The 13,056-nt window shown below is 41.7% G+C and overlaps 1 protein-coding gene across 5 annotated transcripts in view; it reads right to left on the bottom strand.

The window, feature by feature from the left end:
- The window catches only part of LOC139542608 (neuron navigator 1-like), a 97,986-nt gene that overhangs the window by 54,226 nt on the left and 30,704 nt on the right, over positions 1-13,056 (bottom strand). The window contains exon 1 of one of the 5 annotated variants that reach the window (XM_071348268.1): positions 2,920-3,167. The exons of the other annotated variants lie outside the window; for them this stretch is intronic. Coding sequence (XP_071204369.1) covers positions 2,920-3,014 — 95 coding nt within the window. The 5' untranslated portion in view covers positions 3,015-3,167. Of the gene's footprint in view, positions 1-2,919; positions 3,168-13,056 lie in introns of those variants that run through there. 5 annotated transcript variants of the gene reach the window in all.

Genomic DNA, 13,056 nt, shown 5'->3' on the forward strand with positions numbered 1-13,056 from the left:
TAGATGATCTGACTGCTAAAAGACAACTTTCTGCATACTGTAGGGATACTAAACCTAACAATGATTTCACTTGATTCAATCAACCATAATAAATTGAAAACATCAACAATCATGCAGAGAAATGTGTGACATTTTGCACTATAATGATTTATGTCAACCATATTCATATAGCTGTGACTACATAAACAAACCACTAGCATCCTTATACAGAGAAAGATCAACACTACCATGAGACTTTGATGTCATTCCTGCAAGGCTAATAAGTGGTCCATTTGGATAAGCACCCAGGCATCACACCTAATAAAACAACATAGAACTTCCTCCACACACACATACACAGGGATTCATTGAACAGGTTTAAAGCCACTGTTGCTGTACCACACTATTGGAGAGTCCCACTATTGATGTGTGTGGTAACATGTGGCTCGTCTGACCCGATAGATGTCACGAGATAGTAAAAGGTGCGTAAACCATTAATGGTCAAGTCCTTGAAACAACCAGACCTGTGTCATATAATCCCAAATACTGTAGCTGCACTTGATTTAGATTGCCCAGTCTATGGAAACAATGGGAAAGTCCCAAAAGTGCAAACTCCAAGTTATATCAAGTGCACCTCCAATATTTTCAATTTACAGGGCCTTATGAAAGTATTCACACTACTTGCCTTTTCCAGATTTTGTTGTGTTATTTCCTGAATTTTAAATGAATAATATTTAGATTTTTTTGTCAGTGGCCTACACACAATATCTCATAATGTCAAAGTGGAATTGTTTATTAATTAATTAAAAAAAATATTAAAAATGATTCAATAAGTCAATAAGTATTCAACCCCTTTGTTATATCAAGACTAAATTAGTTCAGGAAAAATGTGCTTAACAAGTCACGTAATAAGTTGCATGGACTCATTCTGTGTGGAATGATAGTGTTTAACATGATTTTTTAATGATTACCTCATCTCTGTACCCCACACATACAACTATCTAAAAGGTCCCTCAGTCGAGCAGTGAATTTCAAACACAGATTTAACCACAACGTTTTCCAATGCCTTGCAAAGGACACCTACTGGTAGATGGGTAAAGCAGACATTGAATATCCCTTAAAGCATGGTGAAGTTATTCATTACACTTAGGATGGTGTATCAATACACCCATTCACGACAAAGATACAGGCCTCCTTCTTAACTCAGTTGCCAGAGAGGAAGGAAACCACTCAGGGATTTCACCATAAGGCCCATGGTGACTTTAAACAGTTACAGAGTATAATGGCTGTGATAGGAGAAAACTGAGGATGGATCAACAACATTGTAGTTACTCCACAATACTAACCTAATTGATAGAGTGAAAAGAAGGAAGCCTGTACAGAATACAAATATTCCAAAACTTGCATCCTGTTTGCAATAAGACACTAAAGTAATACCTCAAATAATGTGGCAAAGCAATTCACTTTTTGTCCTGAATAAAAAGAACTGGGGAGTTTTTCAGGATAAAAAATTAACATATTGGAGCTAAGCACCTAAAACCTGGATTAGTCTGCTCCACCAGACACTGGGAGACAAATTCACCTTTCAGTAAGGCCAAATTCACCTAAAACACGAGGCCAAATCTTTACTGGAGTTGCTTACCATGAAGACAGTGAATGTTCCTGAGAGGCAGAGTTACAGTTTTGACTTAAATCTGCTTGAAAATCTATGGCAAGACCTGAAAATTGTTGTCTAGCAATGATCAACAACCAATTTGACAGATTTTGAAGCATTTTTAAAAGAACAGTGTGCAAATATTGTACAATCCAGGTGTGCAAAGCTCTTAGAGACTTACCCAGAAAGACTCACTGCTGTAATCACTGCCAAAGGTGATTCTAAAATGTATTGACTCAGGGGGTTGAATACTTGACAAATGTTAGAATTTTTCTTCCACTTTGACATTATAGACTATTTTGTGTAGATCGTTGACAAAAATGACAATTGAATCAATTTGAATCCCACTTTGTAACACAACAAAATGTGCAAAAATGAAAGGGGTGTGAACAAGTTCTGAATGCACTGTATGTATTTGGACTGAAAGAAGGAATGAAAGAAGGAATGAAAGAAGGACGGCAGACCGTACAGCTAGGCAAAATCACAGTTCATGACTCTTGGGAGCGCATACCTGTGGCTGAACGCTCAATGAATCTTCAATTACCCAGATACTGTAGCTGTGGTACTGTTGCTACAATTCCACCATGGAGGGTGTTCTTTTAACCAATCCCATAATTGCTTGTGAAAAACAAGTGCCAACTCTCCATCTAACAAGACCTCAGTGCTTACTTGCCAAAGTATAGAGCTTTGCTTGATAAGAAAAATGTTGACTGTCTGCCTCTGAGTCACTTGCTCTAGATCCATTTGAACATTTGACCCAGCAGGTAGCCTATATACAGATATATACGTTTTAGAAAATGTCAGTATTTATATAGCCTATAAGCTAGTAATTTATCAAAACTCTATTACAGGTTAAAAAATATATACAAATTCGAAATGTCCATTGGGAAAGCTGCTGTGGATAGATAAAATAAACTGATGAGTGATTTTTTCTGTTAAACTGCAACTATGCATTTCAGTTGATTGATTTCAATAACATAAAAAAAAAAGACATAATTGGCTTTTTTCAATTAGAAAAAAAAACAATTGAAATGTCTCTTTTCAATGCTTTTGTTTGTTTTTCAACAGTTGCCAGTCTAATTACCATCATTTCATCAGGTGAGCAAGCTACAATGGGCACAATGTTACATTCTAAACAGTTCATTGGTGAACTCTGGAGTCATACACACACCTTTCAAATTCCATGCATTCACAGTATTGAGAAAAATTTACAGAGCTACAGTACATTGTCGGATGGTGTTACACGATGTTCTGTATTGTTATAATCATCAACGCTTAGTGCCTACCTTGGACCCGAAGTCAAATGTATTGTCCTTTTCGCACCGGGCGCAGTCCGCTTCCGCATTGGCGGCACTTTCCCAATTAGTACACGTCCGCTCATTTTCGCGCAATTCTGACATAAAAAAGCATTTAGAAGAAAAATAATCACGTAACGTCATGAAGCCTCAAGGAAGGCTCAACGCTCCATTCAAATATTTATTGCAGCAACCTCCTATTCCCCATACAGTAAGGACTGCGGACCAGTTGGGAAACACCCCCAAGTAAGAGGCTAAAAAGTGACCCCCCTACTCTCCCTCTCCTGATGGCTAACAGCTGTTCCCAAAACTGCCACATGTAAACCCACATCATATCATCATCACCACCATTATAGCTACTTGAATAAACTAATTGTTCAATAACCCTTGAATATTGCCCTCTAGGGTTAACATGGATATTACATAACATGGCATATGACACTGGGCTATTATGTTTAAGATGACAATACGTCAAATGTACAGAGAAATAATTTTACAGAATGAATCTGGAAGTTACCTTCCTTTGCTGTAGGCCATATATGTCAACATTACATACGCTTAAAATATTCAGAGGATATAAATCGAATCAATATAACCGACTATAAGCTCTTTAAATACTCTCTCTGGGCTAAGTTTTGTTCTCTCTGCTCCCCCTCCTGCTAAGCTGGAACACTGGAGCGGTAAGGGACACCGCCTTCCAGGAAGACAGCTTGACTGAGTACCCTCCCTGCTTGACCTTCAGTCAGAGGACCACCAGGGAGGAGAGATGAGAACATATATTTATATAAATATGTTTTTTAAAAACATTTATTTAACCTTTCTTTAACTAGGCATGAGAACATAGAGAAGCAACTAATGTTCACTTAGACTTAGAATAGACCACTACACTAATAGGCTACAATAAATACACCCATTGTGTTACTGTAGCTAAATACTTACTGCTCCACAGCCTCTTCCAAGGCTCTACTGTGTTCCTGGAGAGCACATCCCAGGTCCGGTTCCCGATAGCATTGGAACTTGGAGTTATGAGTGTTTTGAGGATGCATCATTCCTACAACGGCCAAAGATGGGACATGTGTTTCTCAAAACACGCAGAAAGAACGTTCTGTAACACTTCATTTTAAAGTGTACCATCTGGGTTAACTTAGTTCAGCTGGTAAAAACATGATCAGTAGGTCAACCTCACTGACTGGGATCTAATAAGAGTGTCATCCCAGATGTGGAAAAATACACTGTTTCAAAGCATAGTACATGTAATTACTAGTTTCAAAGCATCTGGAAGTTCCACTTCATTTTTTATTTATTTTATTGAACCTTTATTTAACTAGGCAAGTCATTTAAGAAAAATTCTGATTTACAATGACAGCCTAACCTGGGCCAAATCCTAACCCGGAAGACACTGGGCCAATTGTGCGCCGCGCTATGGGACTCCCAATCACGGCCGGTTGTGATACAGCCTGGAATCGAACCAGGGTCTGTAGTGACACCTCTAGCACTGAGATGCAGTTCCTTAAACTGCTGCGCCACTCGGGAGGCCAATTGGCATGGCTGCTCTTGGATCAGCTTTCTCCATTCACATCTTAACTTAACACTATAATTATTCCTCAGTACTGACGACAGATCAGCTTCTAGAGATATATTATCATAATTTCACAATAAGGTACAGAAATTAAGTGAAACTTCCAGAAGCTTTAAATTGAAGGCCAGGTTGTAAGGGTGGGTAATGTACTGTATGAGTACACATTAATAACAAGTAAGTACCCCTCAAGGTACACTTCATTGTAACTAGCTACATCCTGTGTAACACCTAGTAATTCCATTGTACTTAGGCAAACATGACATGCACTATGCTTTGAAACAGTGTGTTTATTCTGATGACCAAGTTCACCCAGATCGTACACTTTATTCTCCATTCACATCTTACCTTAACATTATAATTATTCCTCAGTACTGACGACGGATCAGCTTCTAGAGATATATTATCATCTATATGTCTGCAAATATTCAGGCGGCTTATTTCAATGCTTAGCCTACCCTATAATAATGCAAAAAATCCGATTTGGCACATCATTGAGCACACTACTCATCATGAAATATATTTAGGCAACAATTACAGACAGTAGCCTACAATTAGCAAAATAGAACTCGATTGGATGAACATGAAAGTGCTTTCAATATGATTGAAATATATAGGACTATGTAGCCTGTGTTTACCCTTTAATGCAGTCATCTCAGTTTGTAACAATTTTCATTTTAGTCATTTACATTTACATTTACATTTAAGTCATTTAGCAGACGCTCTTATCCAGAGCGACTTACAAATTGGTGCATTCACCTTATGATATCCAGTGGAACAACCACTTTACAATAGTGCATCTAACTCTTTTAAGGGGGGGGGTTTAGAAGGATTACTTTATCCTATCCTAGGTATTCCTTAAAGAGGTGGGGTTTCAGGTGTCTCCGGAAGGTGGTGATTGACTCCGCTGACCTGGCGTCGTGAGGGAGTTTGATCCACCATTGGGGTGCCAGAGCAGCGAACAGTTTTGACTGGGCTGAGCGGGAACTGTACTTCCTCAGAGGTAGGGAGGCGAGCAGGCCAGAGGTGGATGAACGCAGTGCCCTTGTTTGGGTGTAGGGCCTGATCAGAGCCTGAAGGTACGGAGGTGCCGTTCCCCTCACAGCTCCGTAGGCAAGCACCATGGTCTTGTAGCGGATGCGAGCTTCAACTGGAAGCCAGTGGAGAGAGCGGAGGAGCGGGGTGACGTGAGAGAACTTGGGAAAGTTGAACACCAGACGGGCTGCGGCGTTCTGGATGAGTTGTAGGGGTTTAATGGCACAGGCAGGGAGCCCAGCCAACAGCGAGTTGCAGTAATCCAGACGGGAGATGACAAGTGCCTGGATTAGGACCTGCGCCGCTTCCTGCGTGAGCAGAAATTTAGCAGATGTTCTTATCCAGAGCGACTTACAGTTGTGAGTGCATACATTTTCACCCTTTTTCCCTCCTATACTGATCCCCATGGGAATGGAACCCACAACCCTAGCATTGCAAATGCCATGCTCTACCAACTGAGCCACACTGGACTATTGCAAAGACATATGCAACTTTGAATGTGTAGTCAACTTCGTTCTGAAATGATCGTTGGTCACAGAGAAACAGATAAACATCTTGATTCTATGTTTAGCGGAGATCTTCAGTGTATAAATGGATGTGGATGGGCAAACAATTATCTAACGATGCACTTAGCTGTTCTACAAGTGGTCTGAGCCCCTTGATAAATAACAAGCGTTTTCAAGTGAAACAGCGTGGATATTTAAAGATGCTCCTACGAAGGTTTTTATGATGAACTTAAAATGCTTTTGGGAAACCGGGCACTCCTGTCATGTTTGCTCCCGCTCTTCCCTTCCCCTGGCGCTTGAGGGCGCCAGATTACCCTGCATCACACGCTCCTGCCATCCATCACCCACACCTGCCTTCTCTCGTCACTCGCATCAGCGTTAATGGACTCACCTGGACTCACTTATTACATGTTAATTTCCTCCCCTATATTTGTCTGTTCCCTTGCTCTGTTCCCTGCTGCTGCATTGATTGTTTCTTGTCTAAGTTTTTGTTTGCTGACGCTGTGCTTGTCTCGTTATATGTCCGTCATTTATTAAATGTTACTCCCCGTACCTGCTTCGTCTCTCCAGCGTCATTTTGCGTGACAACTCCAACCCTATTCTAGTGCACCTGATTCTAATAATTAGCTGGTTGATAAACTGAATCAGGTTGGTTACAACTGAGGTTGGACAGAGTAACTTTACATGAGGGTAGCTCTCCAGGAACAGGGTTGGAGAGTAAACCTACATGAGGGTAGCTCTCCAGGAACAGGGTTGGAGAGTAAACCTACATGAGGGTAGCTCTCCAGGAACAGGGTTGGAGAGTAAACCTACACGAGGGTAACTCTCTAGAAACAGGGTTGGAGAGTAAACCTACACGAGGGTAGCTCTCCAGGAACAGAGTTGGAGAGTAAACCTACACGAGGGTAGCTCTCCAGGAACAGAGTTGGAGAGTAAACCTACACGAGGGTAGCTCTCTAGAAACAGGGTTGGAGAGTAAACCTACACGAGGGTAGCTCTCTAGAAACAGGGTTGAAGGGCCCTGGCCTATTCTTTTTAACCTATTTTAAAACATTATTCACTTTCTGAGACCAGGGTGGAAAGTCCAGGCATGGGCTGGGTAGACTAGCATCCAGTAACTCTGTGTACTGAATGACTCACAAGGCTAAGTCAACCACAACATAATCTAACCTCCAGCAGGGCATGAGGAACCTCGGAAAACGTTATCCTGGTCCCTCCCCTCATTAGTAACAGAGCATTCTCAACGTGATGTCATCAGGTCAGAGGAGCGACGGGCCAACAACTTTGGGAGGTGCACTGTGTGGGCCAAGAAGTTTCCTCCCCAACAAAAGGGCTTACCAAGAAAAACTTCAAAAATGACTAATTCGAGACAGAAAGAAGTTGGAGCACTGAACAAAAAAGCCAGAGATTCGTTTATTATTTGTTCAGGCTTTAATCTAGGCATGGGCAACTGGCGGACTGTGGGCCGGGATCAATTTACCCCCTCCCATCCATTTTTTTTTATTTTTTATACAAAATATGAATACAGTCTCGGGGATCATCATCATCACATTAACCAAGCTAGCTAGATATGTTTGCATGCAACCTATTTCCACGTTTTTTTTTCATTGTGACAACCTTCGAGATTTTACACATAGAAGGAGCAAGAGTGTGTAAATAAATGTCATGGGTACACAGTGGGTACACAGATATCTGCCATGGTAGTTCCTGAGTTGGGACAGACTAAACAGTCAGTGATCTGTTATCAGCTAGCACCAGCCACACAACAGATCTGTTATCAGCTAGCACCAGCCACACAACAGATCTGTTATCAGCTAGCACCAGCCACACAACAGATCTGTTATCAGCTAGCACCAGCCACGCAACAGATCTGTTATCAGCTAGCACCAGCCACACAACAGATCTGTTATCAGATAGCACCAGCCACACAACAGATCTGTTATCAGCTAGCACCAGCCACACAACTGATCTGTTATCAGCTAGCACCAGCCACACAACAGATATGTTATCAGCTAGCACCAGCCACACAACAGATATGTTATCAGCTAGCACCAGCCACACAACAGATCTGTTATCAGCTAGCACCAGCCACACAACTGATCTGTTATTAGCTAGCACCAGCCACACAACAGATCTGTTATCAGCTAGCACCAGCCACACAACAGATCTGTTATCAGCTAGCACCAGCCACACAACAGATCTGTTATCAGCTAGCACCAGCCACACAACAGATCTCTTATCAGCTAGCACCAGCCACACAACTGGCAATGTGAAGATTTCTGCCCAGTCTCCCTGTATCTCTTGATACTCATACCCTGATCTTTTAGTACAAACGATCTGATTAAAAAAATCAGTTTCCCTGTTGCTGTTTATGTTTATTCAGTCAGCGACCCTCATCCCTTCCTCATCCATAACGACTGTAACTTAATCAAATTGAATGTGTATCGTAATAAAGATAATAACTGTATTTGTGAAGTGCTTTTCAAACATTATGCTCATACGGAAAGCCCTTCCCAGGAGACGTATTTCCTGCTTCCTTTGAAAGGTGCTGCAGTATAACAGGCATGAATACAAGTACTATACATGCTTTACGTCTCCTGTTTATCTGAGCATTTCAGAGTGCTGTTAAACAAACTGTCAACTATCCTCTACGTAACCTTTACTAAGGTGTACGTGTAACTACTAATATTGTCATTACCTCTTGACCAAATGGCTTGTGTCTGAAATAACCTCTCCAAAATGTTTGCTTAGGTCACGACTCACCATTCAATAACATAGCAGTATTGACTGGGATATGTACAAGCTGTTTAAACACTGATTTCCACTGTCAGTGAGAATGACCGTGTAGGCAATGGCCGTAACACATAACATGTGCTGTTCTCTCTTTGCTTTGGTTAACTGCTGTTCTCTGTAGGTTGCATGAGAGCAGACAGGAAGCTGCTTTCATATCCTGACCTTCATATGGCTGTGGCCTTTATCTATCTGTGTCTGTCAGCTCTTCCTGCTGGACCAGATCAAAAGGTAAAGAGCAAAGCTGTCTCTTCTACTTAACATTTTTGCAAATCCAAGTTTGATGTTTAGTTGAAATTAGTAGGTATACCCCTGCATTTAATAGTCTAAAAAGAGACACTTTAATTTTGTTCTAAATGAAACGGGTGGAGGGATGGTGAGTGGGTGAGAGGGAGAGACGTACAGGGGTACAAGAGATAGAGCTCTGTACTTCCTTCCCTCAGAATGATTCTTAAATATTAATCTAGAATTGGCATTGGCTGAGATAGTGCATTAAAGCACAGCTAAAATATTGATAGGTGGCTGAGCCTCTTCATCTACACCGTACAGTACTATGGAATAAAACCTTTAATCTTCAGCCCAGTCCAGAGTAAAAGCCAGGTATCCAGACACTGTTGTAGAACGCTATAGAAAGCTGTATTCACTGCTCTTTGACAACACTTTTGATTTGATTACCCTGTGGAGCACCATTGAGGCATCCAGGAAGCGACTGCTACTTAAAAAGGCTTGACTCAACAACCTGGATAAAGATCGTATGAGCTCAATCCATTTTCCTAAATAATAGCATTGTTGACATCTCTACTCCATAATGACTCCCAAGCCTAATGGTGCAACGACACAATCATTCCAGCAGACGGCACAATGAGTCCAGAGTGATTGGCACAATGACTTGGGTCTCATTGCTATATTTGTCTGCAGATGGTGTCTAGCCAGTATAGTCTTTCTATATTGTGTTCTATTTGTGCACAATTTGTCCACACAATTTCATTAATCAGTTTATATTCAAGAACTTTATCATGAGGAGTGGCATAATTTAATGCATTAGAAAGGGTATAAAAGTGTCTAAGCAGCGCTCGGAGGATCAAAGTCAGTGTCCAGTGGCTTACCCTGCAGTTCAGTTAGTGTATTATGTCCATTTATCCTCTTATTCAATCAATAGATGAATGAGAAAGACAGTGATGCACTGCACCAGTAGATCACTGATCTTACATTAACCCTGGCATAGCTAACAGGATTGTTTTGGCATCAGCAAGGCAAGGCAAGGCAAGGCGGTACAGCACAGCAAAGCAGCTCCATTAACAGTAGCAGTAAAACAGTAATGGTTCTGAAATGCATCAGTGAGTCCATCTGAAACTGGAACCCTGTAGCTATATCCCTGTGGAAATGTCCTCTGTCCAACCACTGGGCTGGAAAACAAGAGCAACACAGCATTCTCCATGAGTCAGACTAGACCTCAGACAGTACAGGAGAGTTCCCTTACCTAACATCCACATCACAGGGACACACGGCTTGTAAATATCGGGGTTTTATGTTTTTGTTACATTGTATTTGTAAATGTTGTATGATTGGTGTACATGCAGGGCTTCCATGGAAAAGAGGTATTGGTCTCAATGGCATTTCCTTGTTAAAATAAAAAAGTATATATATAAAATAAATAAACCTAGCCCTGATATGGCTAATGGAGGCTGCCTGCCTTTTTTATTTTTCATTTAATTAGGCAAATCAGTTAAGAACAAATTCTTATTTACAATGATGGCCTAAGAACATTGGGTTAACTGCTTTGTTCAGGGAGCAGAATGACAGATGTTTACTTTGTCAGCTCAGAGATTCGATCTAGCAACCTTTCGGGTGACTGGCCCAACACTCTAACCTCTAGGCTACCTGCCACCCCCTTCTGTGAGTGATATACATCATGTAGTAGACTCTTTGATACAAAAGCATACATTGTAGGTATGGGTGGCCCCAGTGAGAATTGACTGATGACATGACATCATTGACATGATACAGAGACGGTTCACATGACCCCAGGGCTGCAGTCATATCATTAGTTACTGGTCTGTTTATCAGACATGCCCCCAGGGCTACAGTCATATCATTAGTTACTGGTCTGTTTATCAGACATGCCCCCAGGGCTACAGTCATATCATTAGTTACTGGTCTGTTTATCAGACATGCCCCCAGGGCTACAGTCATATCATTAGTTACTGGTCTGTTTATCAGACATGCTGCCAGGGCTACAGTCATATCATTAGTTACTGGTCTGTTTATCAGACATGCCCCCAGGGCTACAGTCATATCATTAGTTACTGGTCTGTTTATCAGACATGCTGCCAGGGCTACAGTCATATCATTAGTTACTGGTCTGTTTATTAGACATGCCCCCAGGGCTACAGTCATATCATTAGTTACTGGTCTGTTTATCAGACATGCCCCCAGGGCTACAGTCATATCATTAGTTACTGGTCTGTTTATTAGACATGCCCCCAGGGCTACAGTCATATCATTAGTTACTGGTCTGTTTATTAGACATGCCCCCAGGGCTACAGTCATATCATTAGTTACTGGTCTGTTTATCAGACATGCCCCCAGGGCTACAGTCATATCATTAGTTACTGGTCTGTTTATCAGACATGCCCCCAGGGCTACAATCATATCATTAGTTACTGGTCTGTTTATCAGACATGCCCCCAGGGCTACAGTCATATCATTAGTTACTGGTCTGTTTATCAGACATGCTGCCAGGGCTACAGTCATATCATTAGTTACTGGTCTGTTTATCAGACATGCCCCCAGGGCTACAGTCATATCATTAGTTACTGGTCTGTTTATCAGACATGCTGCCAGGGCTACAGTCATATCATTAGTTACTGGTCTGTTTATCAGACATGCCCCCAGGGCTACAGTCATATCATTAGTTACTGGTCTGTTTATCAGACATGCCCCCAGGGCTACAGTCATATCATTAGTTACTGGTCTGTTTATCAGACATGCTGCCAGGGCTACAGTCATATCATTAGTTACTGGTCTGTTTATCAGACATGCCCCCAGGGCTACAATCATATCATTAGTTACTGGTCTGTTTGTCAGACATGCCCCCAGGGCTGCAGTCATATCATTAGTTACTGGTCTGTTTATCAGACATGCCCCCAGGGCTACAGTCATATCATTAGTTACTGGTCTGTTTATCAGACATGCCCCCAGGGCTGCAGTCATATCTTTAGTTACTGGTCTGTTTATCAGACATGCCCCCAGGGCTGCAGTCATATCTTTAGTTACTGGTCTGTTTATCAGACATGCCCTCAGGGCTACAGTCATATCATTACTTACTGGTCTGTTTATTAGTCATGTATGTGGAGGTGATACTGTAGGGGTTGTCTTCTTGATCCTGTAAAATATACCTTTACTAGTGACCCCTCCAGTGATGGAGGCCTCCCATATTGTCCACAGCTTGCATAAATTATCAATTTTTTCAAGAGATTTTGTGTGTGTGTGTGTGTGTGCGTGCGTGCGTGCGTGTGTGCGTGCATAGGGCCTCCTCTGTTCACATGTGGCCCCAGACTCGTCCTGGCCTTGGTGAGGATATATAGAGTAGAGTACCCCTCCCTCTTCACTGAGCCGTGGCGCATAAAGTCTTGACCCCGAGAAGTGGTCCTACTAAACTATAATCCCTGCAGGGCTTTTTGAAGGCCCTGCCAACCAGGCCCAGACCCAATCACTCTGCACATGCTTTATGTGGGTCAGGAAGGCATTGCACTAGGCTGGCCAGGAGAGCAGGGACTGACTGTGGAGAAGTGTCCAATGTATGAAGGAAAGATAAATTGAAGGCAGACTGTTCATTTCTAAGAGGACCATTATTAGATGACTAAAGGCAAATACACCTACTGTACTATACACGTTCCCTTACGGGTGTGTAGATGCTTAAGGGGGGGGGGGGTCTATTTCCTAGCATGTGCAAATATTTTTCACCGTTGCCATGGGAATGACATTGCCAGAAGAGCAAACTGAAACAATGGATTAGCTAACATGTAGGAATCCATTCTATGTCTTAACTGGATAGCACATATTTTAAATGAATCTCTCTGGGCAGTTTCTGAATAGTACTGCATTTTAAACAGCATTATATATGCATTCTGTGTGGTAATATAACTGAGGATTGTGTTTGTTGTTCATCAGAAACAAACACCATTAACTATGAAATAACTGATTGCATTCTAATGACCT

This window comes from Salvelinus alpinus, chromosome 2, assembly GCF_045679555.1.
Source record: "Salvelinus alpinus chromosome 2, SLU_Salpinus.1, whole genome shotgun sequence".
NCBI lineage: Eukaryota > Metazoa > Chordata > Actinopteri > Salmoniformes > Salmonidae > Salvelinus > Salvelinus alpinus.